Raw genomic sequence first — 26,334 nt, 5'->3', positions numbered from 1 at the left:
ATATAGTCTAATACAACAGGGAGCTAGCATGCTACCTTGGAGAAAACTTCCTCATGCACTGTCTATGTAAATTCATTGATAAGGACACGGCATATTTTAAAAGGAATATTCATAAATCCCGTGAGAAAATGTAATATGTTGCTGCCAGATAACCCAAATGTAGTTCAAACAACATGGGGCTGGCACATAACTCCCATGTGAAATCTTGGTAACAACAAGACCTGTGGGTTTATGCCAAATGATTGAGGTTAAGGTGATTGTTTTAGGCACTCACAGTGCCTTGAAAGAGTATTCATACCCCTTGAAATTTTCCACATTTTGTCATGTTACAACAAAAAAACAAAAATGTATTTTATTGGGATCTTATGTGATAGACCAACACAAAGTGGCACATAATTGTGAAGTGGAAGGAAAATGTGGAGTCAATACTTTGTAGAACCACCTTTCACTGCAATTACAGCTGCATTTTTTTGGGGGCATGTCTCTACCAGCTTTGCACATCTAGAGAGTGACGTTTTTGTTCATTCTTCTTTGCAAAATAGCTCAAGTTCTGCTAGATTGGATGGAGAGCTTCTGTGAACAGCAATTTTCAAGTCCTGCCACAGATTCTCAATTGGATTTAGGTCTAGACTTTGACTGGGCCATTCTAACACATGCATATGCTTTGATCTAAACCATTCCATTGTAGCTCTGGCTGTATGTTTAGGGTTGTTGTCCTGCTGGAAGTTGAACCTCCAGAGACCTGCAGAGACGGACCTGTCTGAGTCCCACTCTTCTCTATGGGGAGATTGGATGAAAATGGACAACTTGTCTGTTTTCATCCGATCCCATCCAACTTGACTCGCTGGACAGATGGCGAACGTATTGCCATACTTCTGTTTTCAGCGGATTTTGTTGGATTGGAAGTCAGCAGAAACATGTCCACTGACATCTGCCTCCCCATATAGGACAATGGGTGGCCCGATCGGGTCCACCTGAAAATGGACAAGCAGATCCGATTGGTCTGTTCATGTGAAAGGGGCTTTAGGGTTTAAATCTACTATAAGATTGTGATGAACAGCTTTACTCCTCTGGAGGTACAGATACAGTTGTCATGTCAAAATCTGTAGAAAGACAGAAGACATGTCAGCTTATTGTTATGTGCAATTGTTATTATTTGTTGATTGTTTGCTGTGGATTACTGCAATTAGCACAATACCTCTGCTCTTAGCCCTATGGACCTCACCATATTTGCCTGTTTGCAACTGATATAACATACTTATGTTAAGTTCACATACATTATATCTATAGAAAACCTTGTGTGAGAAGTGTTCACACACAGCTAAGTGGGGTTCCATTCCCCTCTTCTCTAGGAGCAGAAAAGGAAGTTATTTCGAAAGAAACAATCAAGATTTCTTCAGTGGTTTAAGGGATGGAAAATATTTTTCAGGTATTATGACCACATCACACAAAGTAATAGGCAGCTATAGCACACGCTTTAAATGTTTCCTTTCCTGTACTGATAATTACAGTCATCTGGAATCAATAGAAACTGAGTACATTGTATGCTCCTAAATATGGCTCGTATGTATCAAATTTAAGCTGAATGTACTTTTTTTCTTATTTGCTGAGTCACAGATGAAATTGTTTTGTCATTGTGGTAGAAAAGAATTCCATACAGCTTTCCCTCGCAGTCTGTGTGGCTCATATCTTACAATGCCAAAACCACTACTATGCTATGTTTTTATAAATAATTAAAAGAAGCATGATGGCATTCTTCATTGCTTTATATGTTTTGAGAGGAGAAGATGGATTGTAGTGGAAGCACTAAGTGGAGGCATTAAAATAAGTAAGTTCACCTAATTGTGACTTTTCAGTTACAGGTAGAATGTGGTAGTATAAATTACACACAAGTTTTTTTGCTACTCACTTCGGGTGTTCTTGGTTACCTTGAAGAAATGCCACTTTTCCTGTTGCATTCTCCATAACATAGTTTAAAAAAAATCAAATAGGAAGAGTGGGGCTGTGCTTTATGAATGATCTACAGGTATGGGAACTCAAGGGCAATAACCTTGCCAGTTGCCACTGAATAATCTAAGAGACTTATAAAAAGCATTAGACTGCTTATTCTCCATTATAAACCAAAAGCATAAACATTTGTTTTGGGTTGACTCATTTTTGCCACAAATAACAGAGGATTATTGGATGACTTCTCTCAGATATCTATGGTAGTCTCCTGGTCCCAAAAATGTTACCTTAACCTAGACCATGGACAGTAAGGGTCAGTTAATAAACATGAGCAGTCATATCATATTTTCATTTGTAGCCTAGACAGAGATAAAGGGAGGCATGTTGCAGACACTTCTAGTGCTGCTGATCTAAAAGAATATAGTAACAATTGGACAAGGTTTATTTCTAATCTGTCCATTTACTATTCCTTCCAAACACCACAGCTAGTGGTATCTTCATTTCTAATCTGTTCAATTACTTTTTTGCTCACAAAAAAGCCACAGTTAGTGGTGTCTGCAAAATAGTGTCCATTGGTACCACTAATAACTTTTCCATTCCACACTGCAACACACACAGTATGCTTCCCAACAGGAGGTATGCCTCATCTTCTGCCTTGCTATCTCCACTGATGCACACTAATATAACAGTGATATACCTGGGTTCTAGACTAATTGGGCTAACCAGATTCACACTACAGGGAAAAATAAGAAGCAGGGCTCAGACAATTATAGAACGTCTGCACTGGTATCTACTAAGGGTACAGTCAGCACACATTGTGAGCTCATACACTACAGCATACTGCTGCCACTTCCCCCATGCCCCAACACTTTGAGGCAGTTGTGGGTAAGAGACTCTTCCAATGAGAGTGTCCAGTGGTGTGTGATTTTGTTTGAAAGTTGCTGGCAACAGTCCCTCTATAGTAGAAAAAAAAATGATAACTCAGTCTTGTATGCATTTCAATATGAAAATTATCTGCAATCAAAAAATAACTAGAAAACATACCAAAAACACATCTTAATTTTAAACCCCAAAAAAGCAGTGCCATTTCATAAAATGTATATTGGTACTAATATTCCACTATTTATCTTAATATATACAGTATGTACTCCACATACTGGTAAGGTTCCACATCTATCTATCCAATGCACACTCTACTTATGATTATTATAGTAGTTGTAAACTTTGGAGCATTACTATTTATCAATTATAACGAACATTCAGCATGTTACTAATAAGAATCTATGTAACAAGAATTGTAAGAACTAAACAAGAATTTTCCAACCCTATTTTATATATAATTTTATTACTGTATTTGAACATAAAATAACTGCCCACATCACATCTCCTTCAGTACTAACCACACATTAATAGGAAATGCAGAGTAAACAATGATGACACAAAACTACAGGGATGATAACTATTCACTTCTAGAAGTCCAGAGAGTAATAAATATAAATTTCACAGATAACTTTGCTTAATAAAGCCATTGCTTTTGGAATGTTTTATACTGGAACATTACATATGCACTAAATGACATTAACCAGAGTCCCCTCGGTAAGCTTTCAAAGCTTGAAACTAAATGCAGTTGGCAAGGGTTTTTGTAAAGATTTCTAGAATTTTTCAAGCATTTAAAAAATAAAGGGTGTAAGTAGTGTTCTAAATCATGAGAAAACAATTGTACACATTTTTTGCCTCTTGCAAATTATTTAGGTGAAATCACTAATCATCTGGAAATTTAATCGCAAAACATTGTTTTGTAGATCTAAATTATAGATGAATTAATTTATAAGTGCGTCCCATTGTTGTAGACAAATACAGACTGCCATGTCCAGATATCATAGCTATCATAAAAAATATTATGTTTTCCATTGGGCACAGTGGATACTTGCACAGCCTTTACAGGCATAACAAAACAAAAGGCATATTCATTGCTGTTAAGAAAGGAAACAATAGCCATTTTATTATCTTACTTTGATATACAGTACATGTAAAAGTGATTTCTTAAAACACTAATTCAGCCAAAATGTTTCCTTTTATGAATTAGAAAAAAGTAGGAAGGGTTTGAACATTTGTTAGGCTTTTATGGATGTCTGTGTCCCCAATGAGGATTATTCCCTGCACTTCCTTTTGTTATCTGGGACAGAAAGTCGGAGAAGATCTTTCCAACAGAGACAATAAGAGCAATAAAAAGTATTTTTAGTAGACTGGGAATGTTTAACACTTTTCCTCACTTTGTTATATACAGTACAAAAGGAAAAATGTTGGCCAAAATATCAAATTAAAGGGGCACTGGCACCATGCCCATTCAAGGCCAGTGGCTATTTAAGACAAGTGAGTGACACTCTGTAAAAGGGCCACCTCTCAAGCTATATTCAACCTTGCTGTTCCTACCCCTGCTGCAGCTGGGGTTAATACCTGGTTCTTTTGGATATGGGGAAGCATGTGGTTCCTCCCATGTGGCAATGCTTGTGTCTAGCAACCAATCGCTGAGCCTAAACACTATTACGAAAAGCTCAATGATGCCTGGAGTGCGTGGGCATAATGTGTCTCAGCCCCATATACAGTACATTAATACAAAAAACAGCAATGCCCAAGGGACTTTATGGGACACATTGAAAGTGACAACAATTTTACATTTTATTGAAGATAAACATCTCAAAAAGGCTTACATCAAATATAAAAACTTGACAAACATGCACTAAGCAATAATGTTAATAGAATAGATGTGGTTACATTACTTTTTTTGCATCGCTTTCAATGTTTCTCATAATTTCCTTGGGCATTGATTTTTTTTTTAATTTACTGTTACCCCTAGCATCATTGCCTTGGATTTTGGTGCTGACTGCAGTGGAGTAAGGAGCTGCAAGGGAACTCTGGTCAAACAGGTATAACTGGGTTGGGGGCCTTTACAAACACAATGTCACTTTGCTCTTCACCTGCAAGGTGACAATGTATCTTTAAAGCCATTGTACATTTTCAAATGTTCATTGTTTTAACAAAATTTTAGTGTAGTTATATTCCCTGTGCTGTTTTTTTGCCTTACCTTGTAATGATGGGCTGACATTTGTGACTGGACACTTCAAGGGATATTTTTTATCATTGCTATAAAGGCTTTGTATATAAATGTCTTCCATTAATGAATATTTATCAATTTAATAAGAACCTATATGTTTTGATACTATAAATTGTGACAAACATAGAGAATTAGCACTCATCCCAGGTATCAGAATGTGCTGAAATATTTTTGAGTAGGAATATTTTTAGGTTGATCAGCTGTATAAATAAACATGAATCTCAGAGTATAATGAATATGGACATCTAAGCTAAAATGATCACGGATGTTGTTGAACCCTCTTCTTGCACTAAATCAGAGTAACTGACCCCCAGTTTTTGTACTTCATGCACCAGCACACAGGGAAATAGACTTGTGTTGCCCAGTTTAAAACAGTGTCAAATGACACACATTTGTAGAAGTTTTGTGTTTCTCTAAGGAGTAAAAAGCATGGCAGAAAATGAAATGGAAAATTAACGTGGAGAAATGGAGAAGGGAACCTTTTCCCAGTCCCTCTGTGAGCTGTTTCTGGTTCAGTTGTGTGTATACCCTTACATGAGGGCAGTAGGTCACATATTTTTCCCTTTATGTTCTTGTCTTTTCTTTATGTGAGTATAATAGTTTATTTTTTCCACCATTTATGTTTGTTACTGTATTATACTTTGTGTATTTTATACAGTTTTACAGATTTGCTTCAGTAAATATTGACTTTTTTGCATTCTTTTCCTATAATCAAAGGGATCTGCATCTATGCTTCTGTAATTTCAGATACATTAGGGTATAGGGTTCTGTTTTATGTAAAATGACCCTCAATGACAATAGGCAGACACCAAAATTAAACAGAATAGCCAGGAAATAGCATATATAGACAACCTGATGAAGACAGGTGGCAGAAAGATGAACACAGCAATATGGCTTTGCTGAACGTACTTGGGTTTGGTTCAAAGCAAGTTTGCAAAATATGACTAAAGTTTGGGTGCAGAATCTGAACCCTATTTAAGTCAAGGGAATTAAATGTTAAAAAAAAACAAGTAATGCCCATTTTCTAGGGTAATAGGTAAGAGATTGTCAAACAAATGGGATGAGTGCACTGTTCTGGGGAACATATACCAAAGAAGAAACATTATTTTTTTAATTCTATTTGATGGGGAGCAGCAATCCCCTCCCGCTGCTTGTAATAACAGCCGAGCACCTGCTTAGCTGGAACCATTGTTATTACTGGAGAGTTAACCATCAGCTCTAAAAATGGTACTGGGGTGATGCCTGCAGGCATCACTCCAGTACAACCACGTGAAGCCAATGACGTACAGGTATGTGATTTGGTGGCAAGTGGTTAAATGCCATGCTGGGGTAGGGGGGGGGTGCCCTTAGCCTACTCATGATGCGGCATAATTGTATGATATATACTAGGTACTGCAGCCAGCAACAAACAAGTTTAGCCGCTTTAATTCTGTGAACAAATGGGTGGGGATTCCCTTCATATATACCAGATCCTTATCATAAACAGAGAATTATATGATCTGAAGCACACAGAGACAAGCCTCCATCCCTATTTGTATATACAAAAAAATGTATTTCATTGGCCATGGGACTTTAAATGAGGCAGGTCATTTGTTGAAGTACACACAATTGACAATTTATTAAATATTGATCATTGTTAGACATTCCATGATTACAAAAATAAAAAGTATATAAAGTAAGTCAATTTTCAATTATAATAGATACATACAGTATCTCCCAAACGTGAGTACACCCCTCACATTTTTGTAAATATTTTATTATAACTTTTTGAATGTAACAAAACAGAAGAAATTACACTTTGCTACAATGTAAAGTAGTGAGTGTACAGCTTGTATAACAGTGTAAATTTGCTGTCCCCTCAAACAACTCAACAGACAGCCATTAATGTCTAAACCACTGGCAACAAAAGTGAGTACACCCCTCCTAAGTGAAAGCGTCCAAATTGGGCCCAAACTGTCAATATTTTGTGTGGTCACTATTATTTTCCAGCACTGCCTTAACCCTCTTGGGCATGAAGTTCACTAGAGCTTCACAGGTTGCCACTGGGGTCCTCTTCCACTCCTCCATGACATCATGGAGCTGGTGTATGTTGGAGACCTTGCGCTTCTCCTCCTTACATTTGAGGATGCCCCACAGATGCTCAATAGGGTTTAGGTCTGAAGACATGCTTGACCAGTCCATCACCTTTACCTTCAGCTTCTTTAGCAAGGCAGTGGTCATCGTGGAGGTGTGTTTGGGGTCGTTATCATAGTAGAATACTGCCCTGTAGCCCAGTCTCCAAAGAGAGGGGATCATGCTCTGCCTCAGTATGTCACAGTACATGTTGGCATTTATGGTTCCCTCAAGTAACTGTACCTTTCCAGTGCCGGCAGCACTCGTGCAGCCCCAAGCCATGATACTCCTACAACCATGCTTGACTGTAGGCAAGACACCCTTTTCTTTGTACTCCTTACCTGGTTGCCACCACACACGCTTGACACCATCTGAACCAAATAAGTTCATCTTGGTCTTATCAGACCACAGGACATGGTTCCAGTAAACCATGTCCTTAGTCTGCTTGTCTTCAGCAAACTGTTTGCGGGCTTTCTTTTGTATCATTTTTAGAAGAGGCTTTCTTCTGGAACGACAGACATGTGGACCAATTTGATACAGTGTGTGGCATATGGTCTGAGCACTGACCGGCTGCCCCCCCCATCCCTTCAACCTCTGCAGCAATGCTGGCAGCACTCATATGTCTATTTCCAAAAGACAACCTCTGGATAGGATGCTGAGCACGCACACTCAACTTATTTGGTTGACCATTGGGAGACCTATTCTGAGTGGACCCTGTCCTGTTAAACTGCTGTATGGTCTTGGCCACTATGCTGCAGCTCAGTTTCATGGTCTTGGCAATCTTCTTTTAGCCTAGGCCATCTTTATGTCGAGCAACAATTCTTTTTTTTTAGATCCTCAGAGAGTTCTTTGGCATGAGGTGCTATGTTGAACTTCCAGTGACCAGTATGAGAGAGTGAGAGTGATAACACCAAATTTAACACACCTGATGCTCATTTACTTTTGAGACATTGTAACACTAACGAGTCACATGACATTGGGGGAAAATGGCTAATTGGGCCCAGTTTGGACATTTTCACGTAGGGGTGTACTCACTTTTGTTTCCAGAGGTTTAAACGTTAATGGTATGTTGAGTTATTATGAGGGGACAGCAAATTTATACTGTTATACAAGCTGTACACTCACTACTTTACAATGTAGCAAAGTGTAATTTCTTCAGTGTTGTCACATGAAAAGATAGAATAAAATATTTTCAAAAATGTGAGGGGTGTACTCACTTTTGTGAGATACTGTATAATAAAAGGAGCTGGCACATAAGGGGTTCATACTTAGATGGAACAAAATTAATATTATGATGGTACATAATAGTATATACATAAGGGGATACATGATTAGTATATAGTATGGCATACAAACACAATATCTTGGCATCCATAAGACTCAATGCATTTCATGTATCCCTGTCCACTTCATTAGGAGTTTGATACAAAGAAGATATCCAGAAATGTAGGTAGATATTAGAAAAATCCCATATGTCACAGGGGGTATAGATAACTCGCAAAAAAGGGGGAGAAAACAAAAAAAGGTATGATTAATTACAGGTCAGCTTCGGCATAGAACCCAGCCTCTGGGAGGAAAATGGAGGTGCCAAACATATGTCTATCCTGGGGCTGAGGTGGGATAGGCCCATCCTGGCCGAAGGGGAACAAGCTGAGGGTAGGCCAGATTGGCAAGATGCAGCTTCCAAAAAAATGTGAGTTGTGTAAAAATTGATAAAGACAATTCTAGTCCACGCTGATCTAAGGGAAAGGGTATGGGTGCATATCAGGTATGATACTTGTATATAGAAATATATAATATATGTATATATATATATATATATATATATATATATATATATATATATATTCAATATAAGTATTAGTATTGGTGTGGGGAAAAATAGATCCAAGAGATCAGCAAAAATATACTCCAAGGTAAACAGAAAGTGTATGAAAAATACCAGAGAAATGAAGATGGGGAGGAATCAGGTGAGTAGCTAAACAAAGTAAATATTAAGAAACTATCAATGACAAAAAGTCAAATAGAGAGTGATGAAAGTGTGTCTGAAGTGATAAAGGAAGTGACACCACTCATTCAAATCTTACATGTTCCGGTCCATGTTCCAAAAGGTCCAGAATATTCCACCTAGTGAGGAGACCAAACTTACCAATCTCCTTGCCAGCATCAGTCTTATACCCCAAAGGCTCAGAGTGAGTCCCTCCCACCAGCATCATGCAAACGACGAATAGGGGGAGAGGGATGGCGAGAGCCCAATGCTGCATCCGGGATGTACGCCAGAAGCGGGTCTGCGCCAAACCTCCCTGGGCGTTAGATGGAAAAACAACGCCCTGACATGACGACGTCGAACGACACCACAAGCCAGGTGTGTGAGCATGGCGCCGATGCATGGTGAGACCCCCCCCCCTTCCCCACGCACATCCCAGAAGTGCCATAGGCAGGGATATGGAGGGGATATTAAGCCGAGCGTCGCAACCGCAGGGTTAGACAAGTTCAATAGCTCCCGAACCTTTTCCCAGGGTTCACTGCTGTACAAAAAATATTATATGTATAAAGAAGGAAAAATACATATAAGGAGTTATAGAACAAAAACATCATACCTCTTAATAAAAAAGTCCCATGACCAACACAAACATTTTTTTTTAGAGATCCTTATCATAGATGAGGATCATGGGGACCTACACACACACACACACACACACACACAAAGTGCAGTGTCCACCCTTAAAATACATACCAGACCCTTGTCAAGGGGAAATCCAATGCAAAAAAGCAAAAAAAGCTTAAATCCATACCAGACCCTGACCCTCTGGGCATCCAGCCCCCCTCCCTCCTCCTCCTGAACCATATGAATTGGATTTGTTCTCCTGACTTGCGTGGTCATTTTGAAATAGGAAAGGAGGGGGACTGGTAGGATCACCAGGGAGTATACACAATGGAAGCTTTACAAAGAGAACAGGATACTTTTTAACACAAGTACATGGTACAATAGACACATATCAGGAATACGAAATACTGGGGTAACATATTCTTTAAGTACCTATAGATATGAGATTATCATCCTAGATATGGGGTTATCAAAAAATCCTACCTTGCAAGGAGGAACTTATTTCCTCAAGTAGTGTCCAAGGGTATCTTCCTCACCTCACAACCATGGCACAGTGGATGTAGGCGTCTGCGGAAGGAGGGCTTTTTGGAATCTGGAAGCGCCCTTCAACAATAATCAGGATCTCCCGGATGACATCAGTGACCAAATAGCGACATGTCTATATTTGGTCAATGACATTACCCAAAATTATAGTAAAATGATTTTAAACCTGCCCACTAAGTGAAAAACTTAGAACCATAAGTATATAACCAAAAAAAGCAGCGCTCGCAAAGTGAATAAATTATAAATAAAATCAGTTCATTCCATATTATAAAAGTTTAAGCCCCTAGGGGTTAATATAGCGCTTGCTCCTAGCTGTTCAGGGGCGAACAATTCCTTGTTCCCACACCTGAATAGTGAGGGCAATCTAGTGGTAGTGAATATAGTCTCACTTTAGTGATGATAGTCACAAATTAACATAAAGTATAAATATAATAAAGTGCAAAGTGCTAAATATAAAACTTATAAATACATCAAATATGTGAATAATTAAATAAATAAATAATTATGACAAATATTGTTAAAGTCCCAATATATAGTTCATAGGTGATCTTGTGCAAAAAATGAATGCCACAGTAAAACTTTTCCAATATTCCAACTGCTGGTGTATTCGGCGTGTCTTGTAATATAAGGGGTGCACACTCACCGGACTTGGTGGGTCCCGAATACCACATAGTAACAAGACCCTGTGGGCCTGTGGCTTCCCAAGCCTATGGGTAACTGCTGGGCTCTCTAGTTCCCTGTGGTCCGTATCGCTCCTGTATTTGGAAACCGATCCTCCAGGTTCGATATTGAGGGGGAAACAAAATGCTCCAATCGTGCAGTACCATTAAAAAGTGGTGTTTATTATATCGCTATTAAAATTGTTGTACAAAGTATTAAAAAAACAAAGAAACGCCAGCTGCGGGTTGTGCCTAGGAATGGAGAGCGGCGACTGCCGGTTTGCGTCCCACCAGGCTACCCGGAAGCGTGCGGCGTGCATTCCACCTGACGCGCGTTTCATCAGAGCGTAGTGACGTCTTCAGAGGTGAGGTCACTACGTCTGAAGACGTCACTACGCTCGGACGAAACGCGCGTCAGGTGGAACGCACGCCACACGCTTCCGGGTAGCCTGGTGGGACGCAAACCGGCAGTCGCCACTCTCCATTCCTAGGCACAACCCGCAGCTGGCGTTTCTTTGATTTTTTTAATACTTTGTACAACAATTTTAATAGCAATATAATAAACACCACTTTTTAATGGTACTGCAAGATTGGAGCATTTTGTTTCACCCTCAATATCGGACCTGGAGGATCGGTTTCCAAATACAGGAGCGATATGGACCACAGGGAACTACAGCCCACATGGAAGAAAAATATATTTAAAATATATTTTAAAAAAACATTTTTTATTTTTCCCAAATTTATTGGAAATATATTTGAAATGCTACAATTTTGGCCATATTCAATATATTTCTAAAAAAAAAATGTCCCAAATATATTGGAAATATATTTGAAATGCTACAATTTTGGCCATATTCAATATATTTCTAAAACTTCTTTCCCTAAATATATTGGAAATATATTTTTCTTCCATATGGGAGAGCCCAGCAGTTACCCATAGGCTTGGGAAGCCACAGGCCCGCAGGGTCTTATTACTATGTGGTATTCGGGACCCACCAAGTGTGCACCCCTTATATTACAAGACACGCCGAATACACCAGCAGTTGGAATATTGGAAAAGTTTTACTGTGGCCTTCATTTTTTGCACAAGATCACCTATGAACTATATATTGGGACTTTAACAATATTTGTCATAATTATTTATTTATTTAATTATTCACATATTTGATGTATTTATAAGTTTTATATTTAGCACTTTGCACTTTATTATATTTATACTTTATGTTAATTTGTGACTATCATCACTAAAGTGAGACTATATTCACTACCACTAGATTGCCTTCACTATTCAGGTGTGGGAACAAGGAATTGTTCGCCCCTGAACAACTAGAAGCAAGCGCTATATTAACCCCTAGGGCAGTGATGTGAACCTTGGCACCCCAGATGTTTTGGAACTACATTTCCCATGATGCTCAACTATACTGCAGAGTGCATGAGCATCATGGGAAATGTAGTTCCAAAACATCTGGGGTGCCAAGGTTCGCCATCACTGCCCTAGGGGCTTAAACTTTTATTTACTTTTAAACTATAGCAGCTGCTAACACTATCCAAATAATTTATTAAAACTCACTCTTTAGATACACACACATTTATTTAAATATTTATATAGAGATTTCCCCAATTAGGCCATCCAGAGGCGCGAGGGATATACACTTACTCAGTATATAAATTTCCACTCATTTCATATTATGAAGTTCATATGTGCAAAAAGTGCTTAAGTGCAAAATTCATAATAATCCAATAAAGTGCATAAAAAAACTGAATACTGCATAGATAACAAAATATCACAATATACCCTATAAGGTGCATACATAAAAAGATCAATCAAAACAATTCAATTCATGATTATGATGCTAAACATATGCATAAAGTGCTTGGTGCAAAAAAGTATATAGTGATCCAATGAAGTGCAACAAATACTGAATAATCTATAAAAGAATCACATATAAGGTGCAAAAGTGCAACAAAAAAAAAAAAAAAAATATATATATATATATATATATATATTTATTTAAAGTCCCATAAAGATTTTTTGCTAGACGTGTTCCTATAAGGTGCTGTATATCTTTAAGGTGCCTATTTCCAAAGTGCAATGGTGCTCCACACAGTGACGGTGCTCCAAATCCCCCTGAAGGAATGCACTCACCAGAGCTCAAAAGAAAATGAGCCTTTATGATATTATGGGCCAATAATCCTCCAATCTTTGCAAGCACAGACATCCTCTCCAGAGCCCCCAGGTTACACTCCGGTATCACTTTTAATTTATAACCTTTTATAGCCTTTAACCTTTAGAGTTATCTCTATTGTTGTCCACTTATAAATCCGCTTATAAAAAAACAGAAACAGATTTGGGCTACATACTTTGATAATGTTTGATACAACGAAACGCGTCAGTATACATCATATTGGCCTGTTTTGAACCTTATTACGATGTTTACTTGTGAATGTTTGTAAGTACATTTCTACCTTTCAATAAAATGTATCATATCAGTTTTACACTATGTACTTCTATTTGGCTTACTTACATGGTCACTGAATGCGGGGCTTACCAATCCACATCCATCCCTGTCTGTGAGTGTCTATGAATATCCCCTGTGAGCATCCTATCAGAGGAATCCAATATTTACCTGCTATGCTTTGATGACCTGTTTATTGCATGGTAACACAGGTCCATACTATTTGGTCAGAGTGTTTAGACCTTATTCTATTGGGTGATGGCGCATCAAGCATTCTGGTTGATTACCCTCTCACCGATTCCACTTTACCTGCATGTGGATGTTATCTGCGAAGTGTGTTTTAGCCTATATGCTATAAGGTATTATAGGCTCATATTATCTAGTAAGGGTACACATTATTGGCATTTTCCCAATGGTGATGAGACCCAGCTGTTAAAGATTCGTTGGTCGATCCTAATATTCTCACAGGCGATTACTTTTGTCTGGTCATTTCATCTATATGCTGTATAGACATGTTATTTCTGGTAAATGCACATCTTAACCATTTCACCTGGTGATGGGTTGATCTGAACACTGCATTGTAGTTCACATCTTTTTACATTTTTTAGTATTTTTTATTATATATCTTTTCTGGTTCTTTGGAGCATTCATAGTCCCAGAATTCACATTCTCCTATACACTTGTCTGGTGTTTGGTGAATATATGTGCATGCCCCTTTTTTAATACATTTTTGTAAGCGGTATCACACTATATATATATTTTCTTTTTCTGGTCGCCTACAACATCTCGTTTTGGATGAGGGACCCCTCCTCCTTCTTCTTCTGAAGATCATACATCTATGAGAAAAAGATTGGCGACACCTTCTCTAGAGACACCCTACATAATTTTTTATTGGTCCAATTGACTTGCTTACCGTAAGGTAGCGTTAGTCCACTTGTTCTGGTAAGCGTGTGTGTGTGTATGTATATATATATATATATATATATACACGGATGGCAAGATTTGAATATCTTCCTTAATCTTCTACATACATGTTTGGACTTTACCCTTTCTACAGATTTCTTGGTTTATCAAGTCTTTAAAGATTTTATGCCATCACAGACTTACTCTGTCTGATCAATACAGATTTCTTCCACTCCATGGACAGTTTTTATTAGACATTTTCACATATGGACTCTATCTTCACATGGGACTCACTTCATTTATTATTCATCTTTTGATTTTTTTTAGAGTTATTGTGTTTATTTACAATTAATTCTTATACACCCAACACATGAACAGTCACAGTTCACTTTTTTATTATTAGCGCTGCACTTTTTTACACTACACTTTTGTGAGATACTGTATTTCTTTCAGTTTTGGACATGCACATATATATTTATATTTTTTCTTCCTTTGACTGTTATATTAGGGTTTTGGGATTTTAGGTATACCTCCAATGGTTAAACAAACAGAAAAATACACAGTATATGCCACTGACCTAACATTCTTAATTCATTTTATCAATACAAGTTAAGAACATATACAGTAAATTCTCTAAAATCATTTATTGAACATAAATTTAACACCAATATTGTTCTAGATAGTGTAGGAACGTGTATAGTAGAGACCTTGGAGACAATGAAATATAGGTCAACACGTTTCACGGATTTACCCGCTTCCTCAGGACATCTGATCTCCACCAGTAGGGTTAATACTACAATAAGGTCAAGAAGTTTTTGACATTATTGTAGTGATAACCCTAGATTATTTAACCTTTCTCCAGTACAGAACTAGAAAGTGAGTTTAGGCTGATGTGGAATTAAAAAAGTCAGTGGTTATCATACAAATATTACTAGTTACCATACTCTGAGTTGATGAACCAGAACAAGCCAGTCTCCATTCAGGGAAGCACATACAGCTCCTGTATGCATGTGACTGCTCAGATTCATGTATATTTTCATGTATACTGTATGCATACAGCCACTGTATGCCACTGATATAAGACCGGCAGGGAGTGTATACTGCTCCTTTCACTCCCAACCGAGAAAATACAACCATATTGTATGCTATTGGCTATTTGCAGACGTGTGCATGAAACTGAAAAGTGAATTACATTAATTGTGTCTTACCAATTTAAAGTGGAACTACTTACATAGTTGCATAGTTACATAGTTAGTGAGGTTGAAAAAAGACATCAGTCCATCCAGTTGAACCTATGATGTGTGTGTGTGTGTTTGCTGTTACCGTACATTGTATATCCCTGTATGTTGTGGTCTTTAAGGTGCCCATCTAATAGTTTTTTGAAACTATCGATGATCCCTGCTAATACGACTGTTTGCAGGAGAGAATTCCACATCCTTACTGCTCTGACAGTAAAGAACCCCCTACGTACTTTAAGGTTAAACCGCCTTTCCTCTAGTTTTAGTGAGTGGCCACGTGTCTTATTGTATTCCCTTTCTCTGAATAGTTTGTTCCTTATGCTAGGGTCGCCAGTACAGTATTTGTACATTGATATCATATCATTGATACTGTACACTCTAAAAAATTGCTAGGAGGTAGATCTTTTTGGATTAGAAAACTTTTATACGTCTACTAGCAAAAAACTCTGTCTTTTTTATCTTTCATTTTTGGATGTGATTGTGGAGCATGTACAGTGCACTATACATTTTCGGCCCCATGCCTGGCATCTGTAGGATGTTTAAAATGAATCTGGCCACTGGGATGATGTGCATGCATGTTGGAATCATATCATAAGTGTCTACCCAATGGGCAGAAAGAGAAAATGCCGGTGCCAGAAGAAGTGGCAGGGAAGATGGCAGTTGACAGAGAGGTGACTGGGATCACAGTGCTGTTAGCACTGAAGAAGGGCAAACCCAGAGGCAGGCATGTCAAAGTGTGCTAGTATGCTATGCAAATTGCACATAGTAGCAAGAGGTAATACCGATCAGCAATGATGTAATTCCACTTGATTAGCTGGTCTTTTTTTAAGAAAACCCTGCACAACAACGAATATTTACTACTTGCAACATTTCAAGAAAATCAATTCAACGTGATCCTCTGTTTTCTTATCCTGAAAAAAACAACTCAGAACATTAAAAATCATTCCAGTAATTCAGCTGATGATGTGAAGGTATCAATAAATTAGTACAGGATGTTTGAGTAAATAACAATACACCTCCTTGCACTAATTTATAAATATAACATAAGTTTGCACAAAGCACATTTGTTCATTCTTCTTGGGATATTTTTGGAATCTGATTCAAAAACACTTCCAAACATTACAGGATAGTGACATTTTCTCTGGTCAGGCCACAAACGATATGTTTGTTCAAGAAACCCAAAGAACTGCTGGAAGAGAAATTGTTTTACTAAATGAACAGAAAAGCTTGTGTGTGCCCAAAAGAGATCCCTTAAATGTAATTCATACAAATGAGCAGATTTTTCACAATATATTTTCAAGAACAGGCTTTATATAAACACAGCTTTAGATCCATGACAGAGACCAAAGGCCAAAATGCCTGCAAAGGCACATATTGTAAACACTATTCACCAAAATTGTTGTTAACATCTTTCATAACACAACCCCAATTCCAAAAAAGTTAGGACGCTGTGTAAAATCTACATCAAAACAGAATGCAATGATTTTCAAATCTCAAAACCCATATTTTATTCACAAAAGAAGTGAGAAAACTAATAAAATGTACAATTTTAAGAAAAAATAAGGTTATTTTGAAAGTGATGGCAGCAACACATCTCAAAAAAGTTGTTACAGGGCCATTTTTCCAAAATGTAGCATCCCCTCATATTTTAACAACACTCTGTAAACATTTGGGAACTGAGGAGACCAGTTGATGGAGCTATGAGAGAGGAATGTTGTGCCTTTCTTGCCTGATATAGGATTCTAAAAACAGTAGAAGCGGCCAGGACATCAAATATCATGCTCTCTCTTCTGAGTCTGTGAAACTCTGCCCCTGATGACATCCATACAATGAAACGTGTAGAGAGTGTTCACAAAATCGGGAGAGAGCATGAAATTTGATGTACTTGCTGGATTCTATTGTTTTTCCCTTGGTGTGGTTTGGCTGTATGTTGGGCTGAAACCTGAGGGGAAACTTGTGGTGGCTTGGTACTTTGATGCACCTGCTATTTTGATATAGCAATGTGAGTGCATATATGTTTTTAACAAATAAATGTTGCATTGCGAGTATGCTTTGCAAAGTGAAATTCCCCACATTTCCTAGGTGCTTTTTTTGCTTGCATATAATTGGATGATAGAAGTCAGCAAAGCTTTACCTCCTTTACTAAGCTCTGGGGATAATTCTCATGCAAATTTCAACTCTTTTAAAGTGAACAGCCTGTTTACCTATCAACTCCCCTGTGTCACAGCTTATGCAAGGTAATGACATTCACATGTTTATGCCTCAAGCTTTCAGGCTGTCAAGCCCTTTAAGGGCTGTCCTTCACTGTTTACCAAATCTTCACAGTAAAAGCGAGAGAGTACTGTGCAGTGTTCTGTGCCCAGTCATCCATGATGTAGACTTCACAAAATGCTATATATATTGTGAAAAGTGTTGGGACGCCTGCCTTTACACACACACACACATGACCTTTAATGGCATCCCAGCCTTAGTCCATAGGGTTCATTATTGAGTTGGCTCACCCTTTGCAGCTATAACAGCTTTAAATCACTTTGACTATTCTTCCAGAAGCGCATTTGTGAGGTCGGGGACTGATGTTGGACGATAAGGCATGGCACGCAGTCTGTGCTCTAATTCATCCCAAAGGTGTTCTATCAGGTTGAGGTCAGGACCTTGTGTATGTATTTCAAAAACGTGAAGTAATCCGCGCAAACCACATAAATAAATGTAAATAAATACACCAATGAATAAATACAAGGCAGCGAGCAATCAGTGTTAACAAAAACCACCAGTAAATAGAGATAAATCAATATTGCTGCGCCAAGTGATCAAAATCAATACAGGTAAATTAATAAAAAACATATAAAATCAATAGAAACTGTGTGTAAACATAAATAACCATGTACTGGAGTGCTCCAATATAAATGTCAAAGTGCAAATGCAACTAAACCAGTGCAAATATAAAATGTCCAAAGTGCTATGGCAAAGTGATGAAAAAAGAGGGAGTCCCAAACTCAATCTTAATCAAAAAAATATTAAGATATCTCCATCCGTGATCCAATGTGTTACAGGTGCAATCGTGCTCCACACTTCAACCAAGTGCTCCCAGTGATTGGTGCAAGATTAGCAGCTCACCTCAAGGTTAGACTCCAAGGAGTCTTGCAAGCATTAGGATAATTTAATGGACAGCCTGTTCCTTCCACACCTTCCACTTCACCTTCACTGGTGCTCAGAGTGCGATGAAACTCAGCAAAAATTAAAGGAAGAGGGATCTAGTGCTCTCAGTATAGATATTTTATTAAATTAGCAAAGAAGGAAACACACTTACATTTGCCGCCACTTCAGGCAGTGCGGGCTATGAACAGCTGATAGTAACTCCGTGGCAGAACTCCTGGGTCTGAGGTTCACCAAGTAGCTTCCTCCCCCGTACGCATTACGTCAGATGACTTTGTCAGCGGGGTGGAGCCTGAATCGAGCGTACGTCCTATGTAGTGAAGTGAAGAGATTGCCCGCCCTGCTCCTGGCAGTATTCCTTCCGTGTACAGCGCCATGCCCTTAAACCCTAGTCACACTCTACAAGACAGCACGGCAATAACTGTACGCAGCTCAACGGCTACAATTGCAGGACAACCTACATATTAGCGGCTTAATCATACTCTGCACATCTTATTGGAGAGTTCCAAATCATACTAAATACATTAATTAATTAAATCCTGGGAGCCTACTCACATCAGATCCCTGGAGATTCTTCTATATCCATCATTAAATCATTCTTTTACCTTCTCTAAAACGATTTAAATCTCATATTCTAGCATATAAATACTCTGATACATATAAATACACAATCATAATTCTCAGAGCTGGGATTTCTATCATGAACTAATCGGAAGTGTTTCGAGATGTTGTGTGTAAGGGTGCCTTTTTTAAAATTTTTAACGTGTTCACCAATTCTTACACTGAGGCTTCTAGATGTACGTCCTATATACTGAAGCCCACAGCCACACTCCAGCATATAGATCACCCCTATAGTTCCCCACGTTATCAAATATTTTATAGGATATTTTCTACCTGTACTTTTAGACACAAATTCTTTCTTTTTCTTCTGATTTGTGACTGAGTGCCTGCATGCCGAACATCTTCCGCATGCATGAAACCCAGCCACAAATGAAAACAATCCCTCCTTCTTGACCAGATTGGGCAAGTACATAGATTCCTTTTTTCAGCCATTGGTCTCTCAAACTTGGGCCTTTACTAAAGACACCAAGCATGTGATTCAATGCCTTGAAGCATTAGAAAATACAGAAGGGTGTATACTGGCCACAGCTGACGTGGAATCGCTATATACAATAATAGGACACTCTGATGCGATTAAATCCACGAAATGGGCTTTACAAGATTCTGAACTCTCGAATCAACACAGGAAGTATCTGTTAAAATGTCTTGAATTCTGCCTTCGGCATAATTATTTTTGGTACGATCATCATTATTCTCTACAAACAAGGGGTGTTGCTATGGGGGCTAGATTTGCCTCAAGTCTCGCCAATCTTTTTATGGCATATTGGGAACAAGAGCATTTCCTGAAGGAACGCCCACCAGAATTAATATGCTACAGGAGATTCATTGATGATCTCTTGATTATCTGGAAAGGGGATCATATGTCCTTCAATGTATTCAAGGAAAGGATGAACCAAAACAATAGGAATATCAAATTATACTGGAATGTGAGTAGTTAGAAGATAGTCTTCCTGGACTTGGAAATTATTAAAAACCAGGGAAGACTGTATACAAAAAATCACTTAAAACCCACAGACAGAACTTCATATCTTCCAGTCGATAGCTGCCATCACAAAATGTGGCTTTGCAATATTCCTAAAGGCCAATTTGTTAGACTGAGAAGAAATTGTTCCAAGGAGACCAATTATCTGACCCAATCTGAATTGCTGGGTAAGAGATTTTCGGAAAAAGGATACACAGCAGAGAGTATAGATTTGGCCAGAAGAAAAGAAGAGAGAATAAGGACTTTGAGTTCAAGTTGATCACTGATTATAATGTGCAATATAAACAGGTCGAGAAAATTGTGAATAAACATTGGAATATTTTAAAGAAAGCTAAAGTGTTGGGTTCGGTTCTACCAGATAGACCTAAATTTATTTACAGAAAAGCCCCAATTTTAAAGAATATACTGGCACCAGGGGTAATAGATCCCCCCATTTATAAGAAGGAGGGATTGTTTTCATTTGTGGCTGGGTTTCATGCATGTGGAAGATGTTCGGCATGCAGGCACTCAGTCACAAATCAGAAGAAGAAGAAAGAAATTGTGTCTAAAAGTACAGGTAGAAAATATCCTAAAAAAGATTTGATAAGAATTGGTGAAAACATTAAAAATGTTAAAAAAGGCACCCTTACACACAACGTCTCGAAACACTTCCGATTAGTTCATGATAGAAATCCCAGCTCTCTGAAATTCTGGGGAAACGAACGAGTGATTAAACATTGGTGTGCTGGTAACTACTTTCGACAATTAAGCAAAAGAGTCTTACTGGATCTATGAGACCAAAGTTCTAACACCTAGAGGGTTAAACATCGAGTTTGACCTGAATTGCTTTATCAGTGACAAATAGGCCGCTTGTTTTTAGAGATTTTCGTAGTATTTTTATAATTTTAATATTGTAGGGATATTTCTGAGTAAAGGGCCTCCTTGCCTATTTTAGTGTTTAATATATTATTTTTCATTATTTTAACAATATTTTGTTTTAAAATATGTTTTGATAATCTTAGCAGATTTTATCTGATTTTATAGTCTTAAAAAAATGAAATTTTTATATGATTCTCGCATAAGATTGAGGTTTAATATTTATTTTAAGATATTTTTATTAAATATGTGCAGGTTTATATGTATATTAGAATTATGATTGTGTATTTATATGTATCAGAGTATTTATATGCTAGAATATGAGATTTAAATAGTTTTGGAGAAGGTAAAAGAATGAGTTAATGATGGATATAGCAGAATCTCCAGGGATCTGATGTGAGTAGGCTCCCGGGATATAATTTATTTATGTATTTAGTATGATTTAGAACTCCCCAATAAGATGTGCAGAGTATGATTAAGCCGCTAATATGGAGGTTGTCCTGCAATTGTAGCCGGTGAGCTGTGTACAGTTATTGCCGTGCTGTCTTGTAGAGTGCGACTAGGGTTTAAGGGTATGGCGCTGTACACGGAAGGAATACTGCCAGGAGCAGGGCGGGCAATCTCTTCACTGCACTACATAAGACATACGCTTGATTCAGGCCCCACCCCGCTGACAAAGTCATCTGACGTAATGTGTACGGGGGAGGAGCCTACTTGGTGACCGTCAGACCCAGGGAGGTTCTGCCACTGAGTTACTAATTTAACACACATGCTCCCCATTCACACCTGACACCTTGTAACACTAGCAAGTCACGTGACATCAGGGAGGGAAAATGGCTTATTGGGCCCAATGTGGACATTTTCACTTAGGGGTGTACTCACTTTTTTTGCCAGTGGTTTAGACATTAATGGGTATGTGTTCAACTATTTTGAGGGGACAGCAAATGTACACTGTTAAACAAGCTATACGCTCACTACTTTACATTGTAGCAAAGTGTAATTTCTTCAGTGTTGTACAAAAAATATAATAAAATATTTACAAAAATGTGAGGGGTGTACTCACTTTTGTGAGATACTGTATATGTATATGTATGTATATGTGTGTATATGTGTGTGTATATATATATATATATATATAATCAGTATATGCACAATTCAAACATTAAATGTTTGAATCATTTCCTTCAGTACAATAAACCAATTTTCACAATATTTAAAAGCGGGGTGGTCCCTGAAGGGTGGCTTGTCCAAGGGCATGTGCTGACTTACGTCACTCCTAGTCCCGGGGCGATTTCCAGGATTTTATCCTTATTGCCTTAACAACTGTTTTTTCCTTTTCCTGCAGTCGTAAATCAAGAAGGCCAGCCCCTCATTGAAGGTAAACTTAAAGAGAAGCAGGTCCGGTGGAAGTTTATCAAAAGATGGAAAACTCGTTATTTCACCCTGGCGGGAAACCAGCTTCTCTTTCGTAAAGGAAAATGTGTGAGTGCTCATATACAGTAAATTGGCCTTTCATTGATGTTTACATATGTTCCCCTGAAGGTTTTCATTATTCATTGCCCTTGATAATACAATTTTTAGCTCCCAGCCAAAGTTTCTTGTCATGTTTGTTTTTTGATCAGTGGCGTCTGTATCTTCTCTGTGGAGAAACTGTGCACATGGCCCTTCATGTAAATGGGTCTTCAGGGTGCTGAGTTACCCTGAACAGTTCTGTACATGCTGTTCATGTGAGATGACTCTAAGATTAAGTCTGACCAAATGTTGGCTGTAAAAAGAAATAAACTCAAGGCAGCAAGTCTAGAGCAGAAAACTGACACAAAGCTGGTCTGTTACCAAGACTGTTGTTTCTATGGACCTTTTTAAAAGCTTTTATTTTTCATTTGACATACTTTGTCTGCGGTCTACAATTTTAGTAAATGCTGCTTAACAGAACACTCCATATGTGTTAAGCAGTATATATACAGATAAAAATGTGGCTGGTTCAACAGGAACTGTACGAATTTCGATCTAAATGTAGCCCTCTCTGTTCAACAGAAGCCAATTGTTAGATTGACTTCTGTCAAACAGTCCTGCTGGAAAACCATAATTTGATCAGCCACTGCAGCCAATGGCTGCAGAGCTGATCAGTATATTCTGATGGGGAGGGAAGTCCCCACAATCAGAATACAATAGCACATTGGGGGAGATTCCTGCAGCCCACTGGTTGAATGAAAACAAAACTGTGTACCCAGCTTAACAATGCATCTGTCATTTACCACTAGCAAGGGACAAATTAGAGTTTAAGTAAATATAGTGCAATTTTTGTGTTGGATAGAGAATGGAATAGTTTAAACCTCTGTCAGGTCTGATTTTTTTATCCGTCTTTGTCTTGTTGGGAGGATTTCTCTTCACATACCATCCTGGACTAGAACACACACTATGAAGTGACTAGAAGTGACTAGAAATCTCTCCAAAAGTGAGAGGAAATTTCCTCTCCACCAGAACATATGTCCCTATTGGAAGATTTAACCACTATTTCTGTTCCAGTGACAGACACAATATTTTGGAATTCCCATAGTTTTTGTCCTGGTGACCAATGGATCTCCTCAGCTGCACTGTGTGGCTTACATCCGTTGTATTAAAGATGCCTATGTATTTATTCACCAAAATGCTTCGAAAATCTCCAAGAACAATTTTTTTTTTTTTAATGCAACACAATACAGTGCATGGTAGTGTGTTACTGTGCAGTGTGGTAGGCTGCAATGCATGTCCGTTACTAAGGTAAGTTAGGGTGCCATACAGAGTTTGCATTGCACCAATACAATGGTGCAAGTGGGGCCACAGACAGTAAAAAAAAAAAAACTAAAATAGATTAAAACCCTTCACCATTCTATGCAAAACTAAAAGGATTTTGCTTTAGTTATACTTTAATAAGAGCAGAATAAACAACTAACAAATATGAGATATCCAAATTTGTTAAATAAGAACTACATGCTAGAATTTAGTTATAAATATACAATATAAATACCAGTTTGCTTTAGATTTTTAGATACACTGTTTGAAAGAAGAACTTTTTTTACATTTTTGATTCAACCCTTTCTTGAGCACTTTTTTATTGTCTGTCTGCCAAATGGAGATTTTCCCTCACTTCCTGTCCTGACACCCCATTATCTGGACAGAATGGGACACACTGTATGTTAAATATGATTTGATTTAAAGCTAAAGTTATTTCAGGTCTAGTTTTATGACGAGTTACTCCAAAATGCGAAAATAAATCAGATGCATAAAATTACCAAAACTGTAATTTCACCAAAAAAGCAAAAAGTGAATCTTGAGAGATGAAAACCATATGTATTTTTTCTAATGGGATTTAAACTGTGGCTTATATCATTCTATTGTGGATTGCTACATTAAATGTTATACTTCTCTTTATCTTGCTTAACTGTGTTAAATGATACCAGTCAACTTTACTAAAACATCTTTATAACATCAAATTCTGCAGATTCGGATTTCAAGTGCTTCAACAGACATTGCTGGAATCAAATTATAATCCTTGTTTTTGCTAGCAATGTAATGATAATGATATTTATCACTTTTTTTTTAAAGTGGTGGTGCAAAGTCTGATCAGGAATAAGGTGTACTTTTATGAAACCGAGAAGTTTTCTCTCAGTTCACTTCTCAGCAATTTTCAGAGGAATGTTCATCTCTTCTGGCACCCTGTTTAAGCAGAGAACTTCAGTTCTCACAGGGTAAACAGAGGAGAAGTTTTTCCACTGAAAACGGGCGAGATCCATGTAAAAGTGAGTGGGCTGCCTGTAATCTCGTGAGACATAGCGAGATTACAGTACGAGAAAATCACTGAAACACAGAGATGTCTATTTATTAAGCAGTGGTAAATTACCACTGCTAAGTATACGGGCATTCTCAGAGGAGACCTCCACCTCATGTTAATAGCATATTTAGTCCCCCTAAACAAAATATATGCCCTGTTCTCATGAACATCTGAAATCACTCCTGTGCGATGACCTTGGATAAGCAATTTCTTAACCACTTAAGCCCCGGAAGATTTTACCCCCTTCCTGACCAGGGGGTATTTTACGATTCGGCACTGCGTCACTTTAACTGACAATTGTGCGGTCATGCAATGTGGTACCCAAACGAAATTTACGTCCTTTTTTTCCCACAAACAGAGCTTTCTTATGGTGGTATTTGATCACCTATGCGCCTTTTTATTTTTTGCGATATTAATAAAAAAAGAGCGAAAATTTTGCAAACAAATTACATTTTCACCTTTTGTCTTTTAAAAAATATCCAATATACTCAATTTATGTATTTTTTTTTGGCCAAAATATATTTAACTACATGTCTTTGACAAAATAAATTCAATGAGCGTAATTTTATTGGTTTGCGAAAAAGTTATAGCGTCTACAAACTATGGTGTAAATACTGAAATTTACGCAGCCTTAATTTCTGACTGCCTATCTCATTTCATGAAGTGCTAAAATGGCAGGGCAGTACAACCCCCCCCCCCCCAAACTACCACTTTTTGGAAAGTAGACATCCTAAGGAATGTTCTGAGAGGCATGTTGAGCTCATTGAATATTTCATTTTTTTGTCACAGGTGTTTTTTTTTTTTTTTACACAAAGTTGTCATTGAAACGATATATTGCTCACACATGCCATGGGTATATGTGTAATTACACCCCAAAATATATTCTGCTGCTTCTCCTGAGTACAGGGATACCACATATGTGAGACTTTTTGGGAGCCTAGCTGTGTACGGGAGCCCGAAAACAAATCACCACCATCAGAATTTCAAAGGGCGTACATTTTTAATTGCATTTTCTCACTACCTTTAACGGTTTAGGAGGCCCTGAAATGTCAAGATACCACAAAACCCCCCCCCCCAAATGACCCCATTTTGGAAAGTAGACACCCCAAGCTGTTTCCCGAGAGGCATGGTGAGTCCATGGAATATTTTATATTTTACCACAAGTTTTGGGAAAATTACTATTTTTTTTTTATTTATTTTTTTTACACAACGTTGTCACTAAAAGATAAAATTCTCACACATGACATGGGTATATGTGGAATGACACCCCAAAATACATTCTGCCACTTCTGAGTATGGGGATGCCCCATGTGTGAGACTTTTTGGGAGCC

The 26,334-nt window shown here is 37.9% G+C and overlaps 1 protein-coding gene across 2 annotated transcripts in view; it reads left to right on the top strand.

Annotated features, from left to right (window-relative positions):
* VEPH1 (ventricular zone expressed PH domain containing 1) overlaps window positions 1-26,334 on the top strand; it is a 761,239-nt gene that overhangs the window by 667,212 nt on the left and 67,693 nt on the right. For both annotated transcript variants that reach the window (XM_082249205.1, XM_082249204.1), the window contains exon 13: window positions 22,538-22,674. In XM_082249205.1, the coding sequence (XP_082105331.1) occupies window positions 22,538-22,674 (137 nt within the window). The remainder of the gene's footprint in view (window positions 1-22,537; window positions 22,675-26,334) is intronic.

The sequence above is a fragment of the Pelophylax lessonae genome (genome assembly GCF_965119305.1).
Source record: "Pelophylax lessonae genome assembly, chromosome: 3".
In the NCBI taxonomy this organism is placed as follows: Eukaryota; Metazoa; Chordata; class Amphibia; order Anura; family Ranidae; genus Pelophylax; species Pelophylax lessonae.
The sequence above is the reverse complement of the archived record's forward strand: the minus strand, read 5'-3'. Positions and strand labels throughout refer to the sequence as shown.